This window comes from Rattus norvegicus, chromosome 15 (assembly GCF_021556685.1).
Source record: "Rattus norvegicus strain SHRSP/BbbUtx chromosome 15, alternate assembly SHRSP_T2T, whole genome shotgun sequence".
Taxonomy (NCBI): domain Eukaryota; kingdom Metazoa; phylum Chordata; class Mammalia; order Rodentia; family Muridae; genus Rattus; species Rattus norvegicus.
The window spans coordinates 41,017,406-41,040,126 of record NC_141548.1 but is presented as its reverse complement, the minus strand read 5'-3'; the positions used below and the strand labels follow the sequence as shown (position 1 = coordinate 41,040,126).

At 46.2% G+C, this 22,721-nt stretch overlaps 1 protein-coding gene across 1 annotated transcript in view; it reads left to right on the top strand.

The window, feature by feature from the left end:
* The window catches only part of Fdft1 (farnesyl diphosphate farnesyl transferase 1), a 28,129-nt gene extending 6,033 nt beyond the window's left edge, over window positions 1-22,096 (top strand). Inside the window, 7 exon segments of the mRNA NM_019238.2 lie at window positions 3,279-3,376; window positions 4,718-4,901; window positions 9,185-9,313; window positions 10,557-10,748; window positions 14,942-15,118; window positions 16,148-16,300; window positions 20,047-22,096. Coding sequence (NP_062111.1) covers window positions 3,279-3,376; window positions 4,718-4,901; window positions 9,185-9,313; window positions 10,557-10,748; window positions 14,942-15,118; window positions 16,148-16,300; window positions 20,047-20,265 — 1,152 coding nt within the window. The 3' untranslated portion in view covers window positions 20,266-22,096.
* The last annotated feature ends 625 nt before the right edge of the window (window positions 22,097-22,721 follow it).

Genomic DNA, 22,721 nt, shown 5'->3' with positions numbered 1-22,721 from the left:
TGGAAGAAGCTGACCTTTTCTAAGGAGATCTGACTTGTGTCAAGTCTAACTCTTAATGTTTAGCCACGCATGTTCTGGTCAGTTCTCCGTGTTTCTTTATCATCTGTAAGGTAGCATGGAGAGCTACAGGACCTTAGTCACAGCCAGCCAGCTCCAGGCTGGGAATCAAAGGGGTTCTGCTTCTTTTTGTTGTTTTTGTTGTTTTCCTTTGTGCCAGAAGGTTTGGGGTGTAGCCTAGATAGCTTCTACTTTTTTTTTTTAAAGGTTTATTCATTTAATATATATAAGTACACTGTAGCTGTCTTCAGATACACCAGAAGAGGGCATCGGATCTCTTTACAGATGGTTGTGAGCCACCATGTGGTTGCTGGGAATTGAACTCAGGACCTCTGGAAGAGCAGTCGGAGCTCTTAACCGCTGAGCCATCTCTCCAGCCCCAGCTTCTACTTCTTTATCTTTCACCTCAGCTTCCCAAGTACAGACTCACAGCTATGCCCATTTCGCGGCAGAGCCTGATTTGATTTTGGGTGAGGCTTCATTTGTTCCATTTGGTTTATATATTTGGCTGTATTGCTTAAGAATTGTTGCTGTGTAATCCTGGGGCCCTAATCCAGGCTATGGTTTGTTTTCCAAAACACTAAAGAGTATGACCCTTGCTACCTGTGTGTCATGGACCGTAGTCCTGTCATACCATCCTTAAACATTTGAAAGGATTAAAGGTAATGTTTAATTGTTTAGCATGCAGTGCCTAATAAGTGACTGTTATTAACCTTCTCAGTGTCCAACCCTGAGGTTCATGGGTTCTGAGGTTTTGGTTTTCCCATCCTAAGCAAACCCGTCTTATTATAAAAAAAAAGGGTAGGACTAACAGGGGTGGTCCTGGTGGCTGTCAGCTGGAACCTGGAGCCTCATTCTGGGCGTTCAGCCTCATTTGATGAGTAGTCTGTACCCTTCCCTTTGAATGCCCTTTGAACCCTGCTTCCCTCACTGGAGAGTTCTGGGTGTGTACTTAGCTTCAGGCAGCAGTGAAAAAATGGGAGGCTCTAGGAACAGTAGCTGTGACATACTAGGAGTCCATGGCCAGGAGAGTGTTCCCAGCCTTCAGAGAGTGGTGCTGTCCTTAATGGGATTCTTCTTGGTCATTTTAGGGGCCTGTTGTTTAAGATGACTGAAACCAGAAACAAAACAGAAGTGTTGTGGAAGGATGTGGAGTGCTCCCTAAGCCTGCTCTTCAAACCCAGTGTCATTGTCCCTTTGCATGCCTTGCAAGTCCTGGTGAGAGCAGCTGCCAGACCAGTGGTTCTCAGCCTTCCTAATGTTGCCACCCTTTTAATACAGTTCCTCATGTGGTGGTGACCCCAAACCATAAAATTACTTCACTAAGTAAACATGCTTTTTCAATGGTCTTAGGCGACCTCTGTGAAAGGGTCATTGACTCCCAAAGGGGTTGAGGCCCACAAGTTGAGAAACACTGCCCTAGAAACACTGCTGAGAAATTTGTGGGGCATGGTAACAGCTTTACAAAGAGCTGCTCACCTTGGGTGTGGTAGAATACAGCTGTAATTTGAAGGGACTGAGGCAGGAGAATTGCCACTAGCCTCAGCACTGCCTGGGCTACGAGACACACAGTGTTCTAGGCAGAAACTTACAAGGCTGTCGGCTCAAAGGAGAACAGTTACTCAGTTCTTTTTCTTATGAAATCTTGTCTTTCCATATTTTGAAGGAGTTGGTGACTGTTTTAAATTGTCTGTGAACGTATTGCTTTATGTCATTGAAACTGTACAGGTTATTAATGTGCTAGACTGAATCTCACTAATGCCAATCAGTAAATAGTAGTTTTCACTAACATATTTCATTAGAAATGACAATAAAATGAAACTCAGGATTCTTTTTTTCTTTAAAAGAAAATCTTACTCTTTAGACAAAATAATGTGTATCCATATTAGGAATATAGGAAATCCAAATAAAAAGGGCATAACTCACAGGACACCAGGGCCCAAGATTCTCTTACAGTCCAGTGCCTCTGTGGATTGCCTACTAGCAGATAGGCTGTATTTCAGAAACAACTCCCTCGTTAGATAATTGTGTTTCCCATTTCTTAAAATGAGTGGAGATATTGTGTAGGGTTGTACAAGGGGCAGGTGGAAATTCTGTTCCTTCTCCTGCTCATAAAAGTTCTTATAAAGTACACACACAGCACAACACAAAAGCAGTTTTGTTAGCATTTGTAGTAAGACACCTTCCAAACCTCCTGCTCCTTGCAAAGTTTTTCTTTGCGGAGACGCGCTTACTGCATATCCCTGGTATTGTGCTTCTGTGAACACTGACTGTAAGATTCAGGGCTCTTAGCAGGACTAGGGACAGCAAAGCAATATAGCAGTAGTCGAAAGCCAGATTCTCTTCAGAAGAAAATGATTGCAGTAGGGTTTAGAAGCCCCAGGGTAGAACTGGGTTCAGTCCTGATTATGTACAAGAGCAGGGAATTAATAAAGGTTATTGCTTTAGGTAGACCAGCATGATTGTTCGTGGTTGGGCAGTACAAAGACAGAAACATGTCTGGGCATGGTGTCCATATGTGTAATCCAGCACTCGGAAGGTAGAATGGTAAAAGGGTTGCACAAGCAAGTTCGAGGCCAGCCTGTTGTTCACAGCAATTTCTGAGCCAGCCAGAGGTACATAGTAAGCCTGACCACAGACAAAGAGCACTTCAGTTTACCAAAGGCCAGCGGACTTGGGGAGAGGAGTCAGGGGAGCCTGCAGATAGTTTAGGGAAAACTGCCACAGGGAGTGAAAACCAATTTTTCAGAACTACTGGCCAGTGCTCTCTTCGCCCTCATGCTTGTGGGGACAGTGGAGAGGCAGCTGGGGTTTCCGCGCTGTGGGGGCGTGGCCAGAGGCAGCGGGGGGCGTGGCCCAGGCCTGCACGTGTTGTGGTGTGAGGCTCTCTGCTCTGGCCAGGGCTAGCCCTATCAGATCCCCGCCCTGCGGTGGGCGCCTTGCAGCTCAGTGGTGCCTATGGAGGAAGGGCTCTGCGCCGCACTCCCATGGCAGCCGCCGGCAGCACCAAGGCCATGGCCCTGGTCAAGCGGACCTTGGTGCTGAGCCCGGTCGCTTCGCCCAAGACTCCTCCGGGCTCACCCCCACGGGGCTGCTCCTGGCCTCCTACCGCCTGGCCTTTCAAGGACTGGTCCCGGGCACGGAGCCCTGCTACCAGCTGCCTGCCCCAACCTCACTCCTGCTCCACGTCTGCCACCGCGGTCTGTCTTTTCTGCCCACAGAACTCGCTCAGCAACAGCTTGAAGACTTGCTATAAGTATCTTGATCAGACCAGTCGCAGCTTCGCCGCGGTTATCCAGGCGCTGGATGGGGACATACGGTTAGTGCAGAGCCCTGACTGGGGAGGACTGCTTTTCCAGGATCCTTTGAGTCACTGCAGCTACCTTGACGCACCACTTAGAATTATGGGCTCCTTGTTGTGGCTTAGGCAGAACTACCTCCCCCCCACTACTCCCGCCTGTGTGTTTACTTGCAAATGCCCTTCCAGGCACCTGGCCATCTACCAGTGTCCTTTTAGGCCAGCCCTTTCAGAGAAGGGGGTGGGGCAGCCATGTTGATTACCTTCTTTTAGTCTTGGCACCTGTACCAGTCAGTGAGCAGGCCAGACATTTTTCTTGGCTTTTGTCACCTTACATTTCAAGCATACTGAGTTTCAAAAAGTATCTCTTGTGTGCACTGCACCAAGTTTATAGAAGTTACTGTACCTGTGACACCATTCATGCTGAAAAATTTTTCATCTGCAAAAATCTAGTGCCCTTTAAGCATTTACCTTTTGGTCCCTGAAGTGCATTGGTTAGATATAAAGCAGTCTTCGAGACATGTGGCATCCACCTGCTGTTTTCATTGTATTCTTTATAAATAAGTGGTAGTGTTCATTATTTGCACTTAAGACAGGAAAACAATTTTTTTTATCTAGTTGATAAGATATAATTGCCCATCTAAACATACAAAGCCCAGTACACATCCATCCCTTAAGAACACTCATAATAGGGGTTGGGGATTTAGCTCAGTGGTAGAGCGCTTGCCTAGCAAACGCAAGGCCCTGGGTTCGGTCCCCAGCTCCGAAAAAAAAGAAAAAGAAAAAAAAAAAACCACTCATAATAACCTGTAAATGTGCAGAGAGGAATCTTACTGTCAGCTCCATATTGTCCGCAACTTCTCTCTCTGTCCCTCCTGTCTCTTCCTCCTTTCCGTTACAGTCTCCTCAGGAAAACAATTTTTAAGTGCTAAATATGGCAGGCTTTGGATGTCCCTTCTAATGGTCCCAGTTGTCCTGAACTCTGGATCTTCCTGCCTTAGCCTCCTGAGTTGACAGGCCTGAAGCACCACCCTGCTTTAAATGTTATCCAGAAATAAATATTGTCAAAAACAGACTGATAAAGTGGGTTAGCTGGTAAAAGCACTTGCTGCTAAACCTGACAACTTGAGCTCCGTTCTTAGAAGCCACAGGTGGAAAGGGAGGACCTCCCACACATGCTCTCTCTCACACGCAGAATAAGTAGATACTAAAGAAAAAGTGGGGGGTTGGGGATTTAGCTCAGTGGTAGAGCACTTGCTTAGCAAGCTCAAGGCCCTGGGTTTGGTCCCCAGCTCCGGAAAAAAAAAAAAAAAGAAAAAGTGGACGCTTGGTACTGTGTTCCTAGCCTTTCCTCTTTTACAGTCATGCAGTGTGTGTGTTTTACCTGATCCTCCGAGCCATGGACACAGTGGAGGATGACATGGCCATCAGTGTGGAGAAGAAGATCCCACTGCTGCGAAACTTTCACACTTTCCTCTATGAGCCGGAGTGGCGGTTCACCGAGAGCAAGGAGAAGCACCGAGTAGTGCTGGAGGACTTCCCCACGGTACTGAACTCTGGGTATATTGTTAATAGTTGGCAGTGCATTTGACCCCTGAGCTGAGAGAAAGGTCACCTGAAGAGTCTGAGGGCAGCTCAGAGTCCAAAGCACGAGTTTTCCTGGTTGGAATCTCAACTTAGTTATTGGTAATGAGGTACATAGCCCTTGGTTCCTCAATCTTCCCTCCGTGTGGTAGAGACCGTAACAGCTCCCCAAGTCTAGTGTTATACTAGTCTTAGGGCAGCATGGCTGTGCCCCCTTTCTACAGGCATTTATTGAGAAGTCCCAGGTCCATTCTTACAGAAGGACCTGAGATTCACATTTCAGGTCTAAAGAACTGTCAAAATAGTAAAAGGAAAAATGGTGGATCTCCACACTGGATCACATGGGCCTGTTGACTGTAGTGTATGTACCCACAGTGAGGCTGGCAGCTTAGGGTTGCTGCTCACCATGGCGCACACCTTTGGGCAGGGTGTGGGCTTCTGCAGTAGCTGAGATGAGATCCTTGCCACTTTCTTAACTGAGTTCTGATTCTCTCCCAATCTGTACAGGTAGAACTGTAAAAGTTGGGTAATGTCTTAGGTATAAAGTTCTTAGAGTAGTGCCTGGTACATACGAAGTATTCTGTAGGTATTAGCTCTTGAGATGGATTACAGGTAAAGCCCCAAGCTTTAGGGGCCGAAAAGTTCATGGTGTACATGGACCTCACTTCCAGAATTTGCAAGTTTAGTCAAGTCACGTGTTCCCTGATACCCTGAAGAGGATATTTGTCTTGTACATAGTTTGCTAGAGGTTTGGAGAACAGTCCTTGTATGACTTTTGCAATAAAGGAATCTAGTCTATACTTCGATATAGGAGGGAGGCAAGGGGAACCCAACCAGGTTTGAGAAAGATAGGCTGTTTCCAACTTGCTGGGATCATGTTTTCAGGGCCAAAGACCAAAATATATGCTGTGCTATGAAAGTACATAGGACATCTGCAGGCTACTGAGGGCCCTAAAGCTCTAGGGAAGATACTGATACATTGGTATCCTTGGGGTACCTGATGGCCAGTGAATAGTTTTTCTGGCAACCATGTGGAGGTTGACTGGTGAGCCTTTGAGTCCTGCTAATGCAGTTGAAGTGCTGTGACCCACTTGGTTGTACCTTCTTAGTAACAGAAGTGGGTTTTATTTTTGCTGTTTTTCTCTTCAGCACTAGGTATGAAACCCAGGGCCCTCTGATCACTAGGTATTCTATTACTCCTCTATGTCCTCAGCCTGCCTGTTTTTTCCTTTGGAGACAGTTTCTCAATAATTTGCCCAAGCTGACCATGAATTCACTTTGTGTTTTAGGCAGCCCTTGGGCTTATAACTCTCCTACCCCAGCTTCCTGAGTAATCTGACTTATCTCCAAAAATATATTTTCCTTTGCTTTTTTGTTTTTGAACCAGGGTCTCACTATGTTGCCCTAGCTGGTCTGGAGCTGGCCACATAGACTAGGCTGAACTCGAACTCACAGAGATCTACCTGTGAGAAACAAGATCCCAGAGATCTCCTGGTGCTGGGATTAAAGGTGTATGCTACCAAACTACTTTTCATGTAGGGACATTATAACCTTTAAAGACTTTCTGATCATGGGATAATTTTATTATATGGATCATAAAAATTCAAGGTAGCCTCATCTACCCACCAGAAAGAACAAATGCTAAAGTAATTTGGGGGAGCTAGGTAATTTTCAGATCTTCATCTAGTAAGTTTGTAAAGCCCAGCTGTCTTTGCATGTGCATTCCAATGTGAAGAGACTATTCTGTTTTGAAAGGTTTCAGAGGTGAGCAGTAAATTGATCTTGATCTTTTCCTGTTTGATCAAGAGTGTTTGGAGGCGGGGCACTGTCCCAGGGAGAGAAAAAGGGAGCTGAAAGAATAGGCCAGATACCACTCATTACTGTTAGTCCTTTATGTCCTGATGACTGAGAAGTCGGAAAGTCATGTTTTGTACCTGAATGGGAGACCCTCTCATTTTGTGAATCATCTTAAGACAGGAGGACATGGGAAGGTATGTTCAGAGAAGTTGTAGAGGAAGACTGGTCCTGGGATACCTTCTTCATGAGTATAGGTCACCCTCAGTGCTCACACGGAGCTGTAGTAGGAGGGGAAGGTAACTGAAGTGTGTTAGTTTGAAACAAAACTATAAAGTATAGACATTTTAAACTCAAACCTAAAGGGTTCCGGACAAGGCTGGGTAGATAGAATGTACTTTGGAGGACAATTTTATTAGCTCTTTTTTCTCTAATATTGCATGCACCCTTGTTTTGAGAATAAGCCAAGTGAACTCTCTTTACTTGATGCACATCATGGGCCCAGAGAGCCCATGAGCCTGTGCTGCCTCTCGTTTCTCTGCCTCAGCCTTTGAAATGTGCCACCCCCTGTGGCTTATACTTACATTGTGTGTGGTGTACCTATACTGTCTACATTTTTGCATGTGAGGGAAACAGAGGTATGAAAAAAATGATAAAGTCTTTTGCCTAAATAGGGAATCAGGATTGGAACCCAGGGTTCCTGGCCTCAGAAACCTTGTGCTTGACTCCTGTGTCTCTTTTGATGCTTCTTTGAAGATTGGCAGCTGAGTGAGGTGGGGGAGTGAAGGCAGGAGGATTAGGAATTCAAGGCTAGCCTCAGCTATGTAGTGAGTTTTAGACCAGGATATATGTGAACTTGTCTGGAAAACAAACAAACAAAAACGCTAAAAGGGCAGGAAACAGTTAAGACTGCCAGGCATGTTGGCATGCATCAGTAATTCCAGAGAAGCCAAGGCAGGAAAACCAAGAGTTTGACAGTTTTGGGCAATGGAATGAAAGCCTGTTTCAAAGGAGAGGGGGTAGGGGAGGGAGGGAGGGAGGGAGGGAGAGAGGGAGGGAGGGAGGGAGAGAGGGAGGGAGGGAGAGTGAGTGAGTTTATTTGTGTATCTGTGTGTGTGTGCTTGTTTGTGTGTGTGTCTGTGTGTGTGGTGGGTTGGGTGGGTGGGGAGGGCTGTTAGAACAACAAACGGCCAGCAGTTTTAATCATAGCCTGCTGAGACCTTCTATAAGGGGGAGGAGTTTGTCTTGAAAGTCAATGGACATACCATAATCCTCTTGCCCTGTTTGGGATTTGGCCTTTATTGTCCCAGGAGACTTGTCACTGTAATGTGCCTTCATGTCCTTGGACTGGCCAGCAAGTGATACAGGGACCTGGGAGTGTGTCCTCACTGTGGCTTGGTCCCCCAAGGGGTTGGGGGAAGTCCTTGTGGCCTGTGTCTCACTGCAGAACCTGAAGGAAAACATAGTTCCCCTCAGGGTTCCAGCAAGACCAAGTCCTATTTTAATGGGTATTTTTTTTTTCATTTGCTTCAGTTCTGAATTACATTCCAAAATACCAAATTTTGGAATTCTAAAAGGCCACTAAGGATCATCGGGTACCCTTTCTGAGGTGTTTGTTTTCCCGCCCTCATTGGCCTGCCCCCTTATAAACAGAACTGCCCTTACCACAGGGCAGTGTGGCTTGGAACAGTAACAAGGGAGCACAGGGATTGGATTCCGGGGGAGTGTTAGATGGTTTCAGTCCATGTAGGAGTTGCCCTTTGACTCCAGCGTGGATTAGCTGTCCTAGAAGAGAGTTCTAAAAGACCAGATTGATTTTTATGTAGTTTGAGGAGGGAGGAGTTAATAGTTGATGTTCATCAGAGATGGCATGGTTGCTCTGTGGCCTGCTGGTATGCCCTTGGCCCTTCCTGTGATGTGTCTAGCTTTTACACAGATCTCTCTCTCACATGATATCTTAACATCACCCTTCACCCTTCAGTGCTCACAGAGGGACCAGCCGGTGGGACACACCTGAAGAAGCCTGAGGCAGGAGGATTGTGAGTTGGATGTCAGCTGAGGCAACATAGTGAGACTTTGCCTCAAAAATAAAAACAAAAATTTTGCTGTGTTTATGTTATATGTTGATAACTTTTAAATGCTTTTTTGGAGCTGAGATAATTAGTAATATATTTCTAAACCTGTCAGTACTGCATTTTTATATGGATCTTAGACTTGCAAGAAAGACTATACTGGGCAGCAGACACAGAGTTAAACTGAGATCCTTGAGTAATTTAGAGACACAGCCTTGGAGTGAGGAAGATGCTGGCTTCATGAGTCCCTGGAGGACCCGACTGGTGCAGGGAAGCAGCTGTCCTATCACTGGCCTACGAGCTCTACAGGGTTGTGCATTTCTCTGGTACCATGAAGTGTGTGATCTGGTGTGTTTGATTGTTTTGTGTCTCATTTCAGATCTCCCTGGAGTTTAGAAATTTGGCTGAGAAATATCAAACAGTGATCGCTGACATCTGTCACAGGATGGGATGTGGGATGGCAGAATTTCTAAACAAGGATGTGACCTCCAAACAGGACTGGGACAAGGTTAGTATCTGTAACCAGGGTCCACATCTGCTCTGTAGATGGCCAACTGCCCCATGATGAAGCCCAGAACAAGGACAGAGTAGCCTCCAGATCTGGGTTTTTCTGGTTTAACCCACATCTATTGAAGTTGACAGTGTCCTCAGAACTACTTACCTTACAATTAAATGCTCTGTCAGTGACAATACATGCCCCACAGGTGTACTGTGCCAAGTGAATTGTAAGATTGTTCCTAAGTTGCCACAAAATTTTAGGTAAATGGCCAAATACTTTTCTGTAACCCAGAAATAACAGTACGGTTTCAAAAGTTAAAACAATGCTGTTTGTCGTTGTCATTTTCTTTTCCATTATAGAATACTGGGTACGCACCTGCTTTAGTGTGCAAGTCATCAGAGGAGTTCCTCCTTTTGTATTGCAGTAGCTCAGTGGTAGAGTGCTTTCCCAGCATGCCCAAGGCCCTGGGTTTGATCCCCAGCATTGCCAAAGCAGGAAAAGAGTAAGGAAATAGACAGGATGCACTAGATGTGCCCAGGTTTTCACGCCTCCTTCTCATAAGTCTGGGAAGCTTAGCCATATCCAGAGAGTCCTTGCTCTTCTCGAAGTAACTGTCCAGCGAGAGAGCAGGAGAGCAAGAGGTGGAAGTCCCAGCTGAGGCTCATTTGTTAGGCTGTGACTGTCAGCAGCCCCCACCTGCCCAGCTGACACTTAAACACTACATTTGTCAAAAATCTTGGTGACACCTTTTCAGAACTGGATTCATAGTTCTAACACCCTTTTAGCCGCCCGTGACTGCCCACCCCTATAACCTCAGCTACTTTGGATGCCTAGGTGAGAGGGTCACAGGCCTGTGTGGGCTACAGAATATGGCAGAAGTAAAGTGAGTGAGATCTGCCTTTAAAAAAAATAAAGTAGAATAAACCAGAGCTCTGCAGTTCAAACCCTAATAGGAAAAGGAAAGGGAAGACAGACAGACAGAAACCTTCGGGTCATAACAAGGTCACTGGCCACTGTTTCTCAGTTTGCCCATCCGTGCAGTGGAGGCAATAATAGGTCCTCCACGTGTTTACCTGCAGCGTGCTTACTTGGAGTGGCATCTTGATTGTGCGTGCACTTGGTGTGTTTTAATCAAAAGGAGACATTTAATCAAAATCAGACATTTTGCTCTCAACTTGCTGTTTTATAGCTCGGATGCCTGGCAAGGCTGTTTCTGTGTCGTGATTAAAGTGCTTTACACAATCTTTTGCAGTACTGTCACTATGTTGCTGGACTGGTGGGAATCGGCCTTTCTCGCCTATTCTCTGCCTCAGAGTTTGAAGATCCCAAAGTTGGTGAAGACACAGAGTGTGCCAATTCTATGGGTCTGTTTCTGCAGAAAACAAATATCATTCGTGATTATCTGGAAGACCAACAAGAAGGAAGACAGTTTTGGCCTCAAGAGGTAACTGAAAATGGGGTACTTGGGGGAAAAACAGTTTTAGACTCTGAAAAATGAATCATCTAACCCAGTAGTTGCAAGTGGCTAAAATCAGTCACTGCTTTGGGCAAACTGGCTGCATCCAGGGATTCAAGCTCTGTGAATGGCTTTGGCCATTTCTCTTCTCTGGGCAGACTACCTCCAAGCCACAGATATAACTCAGGCAAACCAACTTTACACCCTAGCTCTCGGGGCTCAGGCTGAGCACAGTCCTGTATCCAGCCACAGCCTGGGTCTTCCAACCATAGACCCGCATTATAGGTGTGCCCAACACAACCCGGATGGATTGAACCAAGAGTCTCTGACAATGAGGGGCAAAAGGTGGTGGCTCATGGTATGATACAAGCTAAGCATGCGCAAGGCTGTGGGTTCAAATCTCCAGCTCTTGGAGCAGGGGTGGAGGCAGAAGGGGTGCTGGGTAGAAAAAACTATAGATGTCTATTATATAAGAAAATGTTTTAATTAAACCATGAACATTGAAAAAAGGCTTGAATATTCCATAATTATTTACTGTGTTCACTCGAGGATTTCCTCTTGTGTTTTATAAAATGTTCTCCTAAAGCCAAGTGCTTTTAGATTAAAAAAATAGTCACAGAGTGATGAAATTAGCAATGTATATAACAGATGCAAAATTTATATTCTGATATAAAAGGACTCTGCTTGAGCTCAAGATGCTCCAGTTTCAGCCTTGTAGGGGCCGAGATTGTGAGAAAAAGAGACCAGCCATCTCACAGAGATGTAGGATGTTTATACGTCCCAGGTGATGTGGACAGATTGGAGAAAGGCTCCTGCCTGTGGTTATCTCTGTGTGATGCCTTCATGGTGGAGAGTGGTGAAGGCCTTGTGGGTGATGCCCAGGCATATGGCCATCCAGAAAGAAGAGTAGGACCATCCTGGCCCAGACTCACAGACACAGCTTGAATCACAAGCTTGTGACTCATGAGCACCAGTTCCTCAGCCTGTGAAATGAAATAGAAGAGCTCACCAGCACTACGGGCTGGAGGGGTGACAGAAATGAGATAGACGTCCCGTCCTCAGGTGTTAGTGTCAGCTCAAACAGCCTGAAAAGGGAGATTACCAAGATGCCATTTCTCACTAGGCAGGCCCGCTGTGCTGCCTGTGAGGCTGTTTATTGTAGCACTATGTGTAAAGTTAAGCTTTCTCAACATTTCAAGTGTCTAGTCACAGGAGAGGAAGGATAGAGTCACGCTATTGTGATGTCATCTCCAGATCATGTCCCAGGGAGAAAACCAAATTGCGGAAACTGCTATGCTGCAGTTTAAATGGGAGATTTTTCTACAGTTTCTCTAACCGTGTTGTGGTTTTAGGGATACAGCTCAGAGGTACACTGCTTTTGAGCATGTATGAGGCTGTGGTTTAAATCCCTAGCACCAACTGTGGATTGGGGGCTATGGGGAAGGGGTGAGAAAAAAGGAAGGAGAGAAGAAAAAGTAATCCCGTTGTGAAATAATTTTATAGCAGAGCTGGGTGTGGTGAAACCTTCTTGCAGTCCCAGAACCCTCAAGGTTGAGGCTGGGGAATGTTTACTTCAAGACTGGCCTCAGAAAACACTCAATAAAACTTAGACAAATTGGTACTGAAATAGGGCAGGGGCCTGGGGGTCTGCTTCAGAGGCAGAGTGCTTGCTAGTACATGGGAGACTCTGGCTTGATACCTGGTAAAACTCCTGCTATTCTTACATAAACCTGGTAGCATAAAGCAGCTAGGTTTTAGAGGCAAGAGCCTGTGCTCATATGATCTTTGATTTATAGTAAGAGTATATGTTCAATGCTTGTTTTCTGGCACAAACCTTCTAAAACCTGAGATCTTTTATTTTATATTTTTGGAGCAAGATCTCACTATATAGCCCAGGCTAACCTAATCTCACACTCATTCTGCCTTGGCCTCCTCATGGTAATATTGGAGTCTTTTAAGAACTTAAAGGAGTTTTGCAAACAGATTTACTAATGGGTGTGGGTAGAGGATTGGGGCTCTTGGTTTGACCACTGTGCCTGAGAGAGATTCCTCCAAGGAAAACTATGTGACAGAGACAGAGAGGTGCTGCAGAACACGGAACAACTGGAGATAGAATTGGCCACCACTGGCATAGATTTAATTTATATTGTTTCCGTGATGAGGAAACAAAGCCCCCAGTGGCTAGGGATCGGGCTTTAATAGCTGACTAAGTGGAGGTGCCTGCAGGGTGGCACAGTGGAGAGGGCAGGAGGCTCCACACTCCTCCTCCCAGCTTCACTCTCTCTGCATCTCCAGCCTGTTGTCTACATCCTTCATGATGAGTACTGAACAGGCGACAACTTGGGACTTACAGTGGACATCTCAGCTAGGGGAGCATTCTTGTAGACTGAGCCTTCAACCCGTTGGATCTGATGCTTGGTGGGTATCAGGAAGTCCATATGACCTGCAATTTTCCCAGGAGGCACAGCTTAGGCAGATGACACAGGTCATTAGTGAAGTATTTTTGCCAGATTTACCATTTACAAGGAAAGCAGGGTGAGTGTACACCATGGGATTATGCCAGAGAAACAGAAAAATTGAGAAGTCTTCCAGGATGTGACACACCCTTTTTTTTCAATAAGTTCATGGCTACAGTACTTAGTGGTACCCAGCATATGTTGGATGTGGAACTTGTTTAGATTTGAGCAAACTGGTGGGGGGGGGGTAGTGGGGGAAGGTAAATTTGAAGAGTGTTTTATATTAATTACTCATGTTTAGAGGTGACCTGATAGTTCATGTATACACAAAAGGTTCTAGGTAGGAAATCGAGCTCAGTGATAGAACACTTGCCTAGCATGCAGGGGCCCCTGAGTTCTCCCTCCTCTGGGAGTTCATGGTGTAAGGATAAAGCAGTAAGCCTAGCTCTACTTAAAGTCACCCACGAGTGAGATGTAGATTGAACAGACGTGTCCTGTGCCAGGAACTGTTGAAGTGGGTTAATTTATACATTGATTCATCATTAAGTTTTTTGTTTTCTGGGTTCTGCAAAACATCTGGTACCTTTTGTCTGGGTAGGTTTGGGTGCATATAAAGAGTGGATAACATGGTGCTCGAGCAATGGCTCAGCGGTTCAGGGCACCCAGTGCCCTCTCACAGGACCTGAGTTTGGTTACCACCACCCACATACATGCAGCATTTACACACATAGATACATAAAGTGTATATAAAAATAGATCTTTAATAAATAGTCATATTTTGTGATTTTAAATTAAAAATCATGAAACCCAGTCAGGTAGGATGGCCACATACCTGTAATCTCAGCACTCCAGACACCTGAGCTACTTCGTAAGATTCTGGTTTCAAACAAACAGTAACAAAAGACAAAACAAGGCACTCCCCACGCCAAAAGAAACTGCTGAGCTCTTCACGTTTTGGAAGTGAGGGTCTGAGAGCCCTGTTCTAAGTTCCTGTTTCGGGCTGGAGAGATGGCTCAGTGGTTAAGAGCACCGACTGCTCTTCCCAAGGTCCTGAGTTCAAATCCCAGCAACCACATGGTGGCTCACAACCATCTGAAATGAGTCTAATGCCCTCTTCTGGTGTGTCTGAAGATAGCGACAGTGTAATCATAATATATAATAAATAAATAAAATGTCTAAGTTCCTGTTTCTACTACTCGGGGAGGTGATGGCCCTGCTTTGCAGTTCTTGTTTTTCTATACATTCTTGCTCAGCAGCACTGTCAGCGGGATTGGCGGTTGTGGGCTGGGAGCGGTCTGCTGGTGCTGGAGTTGATTTGTAGTAGCTGGGGGTGTTGTAATATACTCACCCTCCTGCTAGCAGGAGACCTACCTCTGCATGCCGTGGTCATTACACTGCTTGGTGCGTGCTGCATTAATTATCTATAAGGGACCCTTTCCACAGGCCACCCTGCCTCTCTTGTCATGCATTGGGCCTTGACCAAGCACTGTAAATGGCTGCTATGTGAAGCCTAAAGCAGCTGAATCTCAGTGTACAGTAAAATGATTTCACTCGTTCATGTTTTGCTGTTGTTTTTTGGTGTTGAAGGTGGAACCCAGGTCCCACACATGCTAAGCCTGCATGTTAAATGGTCTACATTGAACCTCCATCATCCCCTATAGGAATCTCCTAATACATGTAAATTCTTCACCAGTTAACTTGTTTTATACTTTGCTGACTGGCCAGGTATGGGGCAAATATGTTAAGAAGCTGGAAGACTTTGTTAAGCCAGAGAACGTAGATGTGGCCGTGAAGTGCTTGAATGAACTCATAACCAACGCCCTACAACACATCCCTGACGTCATCACCTACCTGTCAAGGCTCCGGAACCAAAGTGTGTTTAACTTCTGTGCCATTCCACAGGTATGAATGGGTGCTGAAGGAGAGCGGTGCTTGGGCTGGCAGAATATGGCTCCTGTCTTGCTCTGTTGTGTTCAGGGGCACAGTGTCTTAGGAGCGTTCACTACCTATCTCAGGAGTAGGTAGGGAGCCACAGCAGAGTCCTTGCCTCACAGTCAGGAACAAGGCTAACTGTTCCTTCTGGGGTTTACTCTTTTCCATCAAGAATTCTAAACTGGCTAGATCATTCTGCTAATAAAGCCTGGGCCTCAGCCTAGGTGACCAGCGTGCTGGCTAAACCAAGTAAGGCTGCTGGCACGAGACATGGCTCAGCAGACCAGGGCTCTTGCCACAGAGTGACCTCCTGAGTCAGATTGCTGGTACCCCGCATTGCCTATACACATGAAATGAATAGATTCATGCAGTAACGTCTTCACTCACCTAAGTATTGTAATCCTTTGTACTCAAGATAGCAGCATCTTGTCCTGTAGACCCGGCAACTATATGTTCTGAGGCTTAGTAATTTCCTTTACCTATTATTCCTATATTAACTCACTCGGAAGCTTGGTTTGATCTTGACCTGACAGTTCTGAACAGTCTCAGGTAAATCTGTTTGGCTATCCTAGGTTTCCATCAGCCCGAGAGCCCTTTATCTTTGAGCACAGGAGGTCATGACCCTCTCCCTTCCATTGTTCTTTTATCTCATACCATTTTTAATGTATAATGACTATATCCATAAGAGAATAAAGTAGAAAATTCTTACCAGATATTATTTTGAAATACATATCTAGTGTACTAGCTAACTGCTTTAGTATGGAAATGTTGGATTCACTTGTGTGTAACTGAGATGGAGTCTTTGTGGCTAAATGACAGAATAATATAACCCTGTTGTTGAGCATGGAGGAGCTAGAAAGGCAGAACCTTACTGGCCTGCTCTCTGGGTACTGCTGCTTGGCTGGCCCACATTGTGCATTCCACAGAAAGGCTTCGCTAATTTAATTTGTGAGCTCTGTCTTCATGAACTGAGAGTCTCCCCTCTCCTGTTGCCTGTAGGTAATGGCCATTGCTACGCTGGCTGCCTGTTACAATAACCATCAGGTATTCAAGGGAGTAGTGAAGATTCGGAAGGGGCAAGCAGTTACCCTCATGATGGATGCCACCAACATGCCAGCTGTCAAAGCTATCATATACCAGTACATAGAAGAGGTGGGTTCTTACTTAATTTTCTGTCGTTTGTAGCTGTTTTTATGCATTAAATGCAGACCGTGCTTGGATAGTAGGTGGTCCTCACTTAGTGTTACAGCCTAAAGAGAGTGGTTGGTATCCCTTATTGGAAAGTACACACAGCCCTGTGGGACCCTGGCGATGACATGGAGCAAGGCTGCATGCCGAAGCCTCTAGGAAGAATCAGTCTGTCTCCCAAGCCGTGAGGTGATCTCCGAGGCCAACCAAGCTTGTGATGGGTGACATGGAGGCTTAGGGACGCTAAGGCAGAGCATGGCTGAGGGAATCTCAGATCGCAAATGCTCGTGTCCTGACAGTCAGGCTGCTGTGCTCCATCATATCCCAGGCCTCACCTGAAAAACCCCATGGGGAGTGAAGACAGAGGAAGATGAGGAAGTCAGTGAGTCTTAAGTGCTTTTTTTCATTTTGTTTTGTTTTCCTACGACTCTTATTTCAAATGCCAAAACTAATTTACAAACAAAACATACTTACTTCCTCAAGCTGTGCCTGCCGGCATGCATAGGTGGACCAGCATGCGGCAGTGCAGTGTCTGCTCAGGCTGGTCCCAAACATACTGTAGTCCTCCCTCCTCAACCCAAGCCGTGGGGCTCCAGGCGAGGTTTGGGGATTTCTGGCTTACCACTCGTTGTAGGAAGTCGCTTCTGAAAAGTTGATGAGCACTAAGTTCATGTTTGGTTTTGTGTTTTCTTGACTGTTAGAATTAAGTGCTGCTGGTGGCAGTTTGAAGGCAAAGGTGGCATGGTATTTCTGTGAGTGCTGCTGCTGTAACTCTGCCACTGTGTCCCCTGCTTATCTGACTGCATTTGCAACTTCAGGGCAGAGTTGAGTAGTTACAACAGAGTAGCCCAGATAGCTAAAAATAGCTTCCAGCCCTTTAAGAGAAAGTTTGCTGACTTCTGACTCAGGGTTTCTAATTTTCTTTAATATTATTTCAGTAAAAAGCAAGGTAAAAGATGAATTAATATTTCAGTTGATTTGATGCAGAAAAAAAATCAAAATTGTAAAGTTCAAACATTAAAATCTGAGCTTTCATGTCAGCTTTATGGAGATTTTCCCAAAGATGTTTTATAATGAAGATTTGCTGCCTAGAAATGTAACTTAGCTGGTGGAGTGTTGGCCTAGCATGCACGAAGCTCTAGGTTTGATCCCCCAGCACCCACCATATAAACCGGCCAGGGTGGGATATGGCTATAATCTACCATTGGGAAGGTAGGATCAGGAATTCAAGGTCATCCTCACCTGTATGGCAGATTTAAGGCCAGCCAGAGCTATGTGGCACTGTCTCAAAGTCAGTCAACCAGTCAAGGCTTAGATGAGGTCCACAGGTAGGCTGATCTGTGGTGTCCAGATGCCAGCTATAGCCGATCTTGTTTCTCCATACAAATCAATTGTGTTCTTCCAGGAAAGGAGGTTATGTCTGTTCTGTCTCCTCAGTGGCACTGGGAAGACCAGGAAGAGGCCTAGAGAGGTGCAGTGTAGGCTCCCCCTGCCCTGCCCCCCACAGGTGACGTCCACTCAGCAGCTAGAGCAGCCTGCACATCACCTGGGAACTTGCATCCCCTACTCTGCCACACTGAACTCCTTGGCAAGTGCCATTGTTTTCATGGTCCTGTGCCTTTTTTGTTTGGTTTGGGGCATCCTTAACTGTACAAATTAGCACTTGGGTGCATATAACCCAGAAGGGGAAGAAATATTTTAATGGCCTTTCCAATGATAAGCCCAATAACCAGTTTGTTTTAAAATCACAATCTGCCCCTCACCCCCCCATCCCCACCCTCAGAAGTCATTTGGCCATTTGACTCTGTGGCTCTTTTCTCCTTGGAGCCCTTTGCTTTCCTGTCTTTGGCGGTGACTTTGATGGTGCTACTTAACCTCTCCCCTCCCTCCTCCTGAGCCTTCTTCCTCTTCTACTTACTCGTTAGGTGTTGGGTTACTCTGTGTTCAGTCTTCATCTGTTTTCCTGTCATGGAGGTGTTTCATGGTTATTACCCAGCCAAGGGCTCAGATGTGAGCTCTAAGTGACATTGCCATCTTCCTTAATCACGGGATCCTTGGGGCACCCTGGAGCCCTCTCCTATCCAGACTGACCTATCTGTGATTTCATAACTGCATTAGTCTTTGACCCAGTAATGCAGGACTTCATTCTGCAGAAGGGAGAATGCAGGCTGTGTAGCATTCTGCTCTAACCTCATTGGCAGGCATGCCAGCCTTCCATCACTATAATGGACCACCCGAGCTAATTAGCTTACAAAGAGAACTGGGCTTGAGTGTTGGGAGTTCCAGCCTGTGACTAATCACCCCACTATTTGGGGCCTGTGGCAATGCGCAGCACATTATGCAAGTGCATAGTTAAGTAACATCTTCCCAACCCCCATCCCCACCATCCAGAAGGAAGAGATCAGTCCCATCCTTTTCAAGGCCTGTCCTGGCCTTTATGGGCAGGGAGAGAGCTGAAGGACCAGCCCAGCCTGTGGGTACGAGGTGGAGCGTGAGGTTTATCTGTGTGAGAGGGTCACCTGTGAGTGCAGATTCCAGCAGAGGCCAGAAGTCCCTGGAGCTAGAATTGCAGGTGGCTGTAAGCCTCCTTATGTGGGTGGCAGGAACTGAACCCAGGTTCTCTTCACAAGCCTCAAATACTTTTAACCACTGAGCTATCTCTCCAGCCCCCTACATTTAACTTAAAAAATTATAGAGAGAGATGGCTCAGCTGTTAAGTACACTGGCTGAAGAGGACTTGGGTTCAGTTCCTAGCACCCACGTGACAGCTCACAACTGTTCCGGGGGATCCAGAATGCCCCCTTCTGACATAGGTACCAGGCACATACTTGATGTAGATGCATCATACATACAGGCAAAACACTGATAGACATTAAAACTAAATCTTTACCACCACCACCCCGCCCCCACCAAAGGTAAGTGTAGTGTTAGGAAGATCAGGCCTTAAGGCAAATTTTACTCCCTGAGCTATCTCTCTGGCCTTGCCTACTTACTACTTTTTATTAGCTTTTGTTAGATTTATTTTGCTTTATGTGTATGAATGTTTTGCCTAAATGTATGTATATGTACCATGTATGTCCCCTAGAACTGGTGTTACAGATGGTTTTGAACCACATGGATGCTGGGAATCAAATCTGGGCCCTGCAATAGCAACAGGTGCTCTTAGCCACTTAGTCATTTCTGTAGCCCCAGTCCGGTTTACTTTTATTTTAAAAGGTTTGCTTATTTTTCTTTTATGGACATGGGTATTTTGCTTACATGTATTACACATATGTCTGTGTACTATGTGTGTGCAGTACCCATGGAGACAGAAAGTGGGTGGTGGATCCTCTGGGACTGGAGTTTCAGATGTGAGCCTTCAGATGGGTGCTGTGAACAGGTCTCCCTGCTGAGCTCCAATGCTCCAATGGAGATTGCAGTCTTCCCCCATCAAGCACATGCTTTTTGGTCAGCCTAACTAAATCCTGGCTGCCACTGTGAGCTGTTGGGATCTGAAGTTGTGTAGTGGCTGCTCTGCAGGGCTTCGCTGCTCCGTGGTGAGAGTGCAGTGCACTGTGCTTCCTTGCTCACTGGGTGGTGCTTTGGGCTCAACGTAGAGTGACTCCTGTTCTTAGAACCTGCCTTGTCCTTGGTGGCATGACCTAAAGCACCTGCCTGCTGAGAACTGTTAGAAGCAGCCATGAAAATGTGTGTTCTTCTTTCCTTAACAGATTTATCACCGGGTCCCCAACTCAGACCCGTCAGCTAGCAAGGCCAAGCAGCTCATCTCCAACATCAGGACGCAGAGCCTTCCCAATTGCCAGCTCATCTCCCGAAGCCACTACTCCCCCATTTACCTGTCCTTCATCATGCTCTTGGCTGCCCTGAGCTGGCAGTACTTGAGCACTCTGTCCCAGGTCACAGAAGACTATGTCCAGAGAGAACACTGACTTTGTTTAGCTGGAAGCGGAAGTCCACGTGAAGTGGGTTTTTCTTCTTCCCCCAGCTGGATTTTGACTTCCCTTGGTTTTTCCTTCTACTCTAATCTTTCGGAGAACTGAGTGTGGGACCTTTAGGAACTCTGAAGAGGAAAGGACGCCTTGCCCTCAGCAGCCTGGTGCTTCCTGGATGTGGTCCCTGCCTCTTGTAGCCACTGGCATCATGTTGACCGATGCACTGGAAAGGCCACATGTGATCCTAGTGAACCTGGCTAGAATGCTGATTGAATCTATTTAATTTGAAACAGCCTTTGAATACCTATCACAGTAGAAAATGAAGTGACTGGTCCTCTCTTTCTCATCAGCTTGACGATAGAAGGGATTAATCGTCGATATTCTAGGTGATAACTGCCAAGCTTCCCGAGTGCAGGCGTGGCTTCCCTGCCCAGGGGGCAGCACAAGCAGTCAGTCATCTTGTGCTGGTGGCCACCTGTCAGAAGCATGCCCTCCAGGAAAGGCTTGGGATCTTGAGATTTTTATAATAGCATGAAAGCCCAGGCAGATGGCTTGGTGATCTCAGGACACAGATCTCAGTATCTGTCTCAACAGCCAGTTAGCAGGGACTGGGAAGGGCTCGATGGCTGCCCTGTGTTGCTGGTGAGGGTAAGCAGGCAATGTGTACCTGCTGCTTCCGCCTGCCACTGGCACTTCCCTACTAGACACCTCCACAGCCATTTGTTAGGGTTTTCCTTGAAGTCTCAAGACAAATGATGACAGAAAGGACCAGTTCTGTATTGGTGGTTAGTAGGCTACATTGTCATGGTGGCCTCTGGCAACCCAGGTACCTGAAAACCAGTTTCAGGGACAGCAGTGGAGAACATACTCTAGGCAAACATACTGGCCTGTTTCCTATTATAACAAGATACCTAAGGCCAACTACTTTTTTTTACCAAGAGAAGAGGTTTGTTACAGCACAAGATGAGGTGGCCCTGTCGTTAGCCCTTGAAGGGCCATGTGGAAAATAACACGTGGTGAGGGAACATGTGACAGGAAGCAGGAGTCAAGCCCTACACCAGGCTGACACTGCACGCTCTAACTAGCTCAGACTGGCCTGCAAGTCTATGTAGCCTTGAACTTGAGTGATCCCACTGTCTCTCAGCCTTCTGAATTTCAGTTACAGACATGAGCCACCCCACTCTTGTCCTGGAAGGCTAGCATTGAGCCCTTTTGAGAACAGTGCCTCCAAAACCTGATCACCTTGCACAGGGCCTCAGTCACCTCACTGTCACCCTTTGGGGGACACCACAGACACAGTCTGCTCCCCTGTTCAGCCTGATGGGCATGTTGACTTCGAGATGCTCCAGCCAGCTTGGTGGTCCATTCAGCTTAAGTGAAGTCTCTGTGCCCCAGTGGTAAATCTGTTTGTATACAGACTCTGCTAAATTGCTCACTTGAGGCTCTCAGCCTTGAACAAACACCATCCTGTTGAAACCAAAGTAATGTTCCATGGTTCTTTAACTTCTGTTACAGAAGCACAAAGGTCTTAATGTTCATCCTTTCTGGAAGCTACAACTCTTAGCAGTCATCCCAGCATGTGGTAGGTGGAGGCAGAAGAGATTCAAATTCCTAATCAGTTATAGGCTACACAGGACACCGTCTCTCCCAAAAACCTGGGTCTGAGTGATAGCACCCAGTAGTTCTTCCAGAGGTCCTAAGTTCAATTCCCAACAACCCCATAGTGGCTCACAACCATCTATGAGGTCTGATTCCTTCTGATGTGTATGAAGACAGCACTCATATACATAAACTGCATGAATAAATCTTTAAAAAGAGGAGGGACAGACTCTAATCCTCTGAAACTAACTTCTTTCCCTTGGCAAAACAAGACACCACGCTCCACTTGAATTTCAGATAGTGTTGTTTGTATCCAAATATTTAACATGGTGCATTTCTGAAGCCACTCTACATTTAGTTGGACATTATACAAACCGTCTATGTCTGACACACCTACCTTTTTCTCATTTTGTTGCTGGGCACTGAGCCACGGGTCTGTCTTGGGCCCTGGAAAAGCCCTCTACTACCAAGACCTCCCTAGCCTGCTCTTGACCTAATTTACAGCATCTCCCATGTATCCACTTGGTTTCTTCCGCATTGAGTGTGCTGCTTTTCTCAGAGGCCCATCCGTATCCAGCCATTGTTACAATAAGAAGGATCTGTTCTCTACCTGTCCTCTGGTTATTTGCAAATCATAGCTAGGACAGCCCCTTGGGGGCTTTCCCCCTGTTGAGTAGTTTTCCATTCTCCATGGTAGCGGGAAGCAAGAGCTCCAAGTGTATTGTAATCAATCTGGAACAAGGCCTGGCATGTTACCTAATGAGTTCCTGGGCAGCATGAATGCAGTTTGTCATTAGGACCTGTTTGAAGGCCATTGCCCAAACTGTAATTAATGTATCTTAAATGACCTGGTT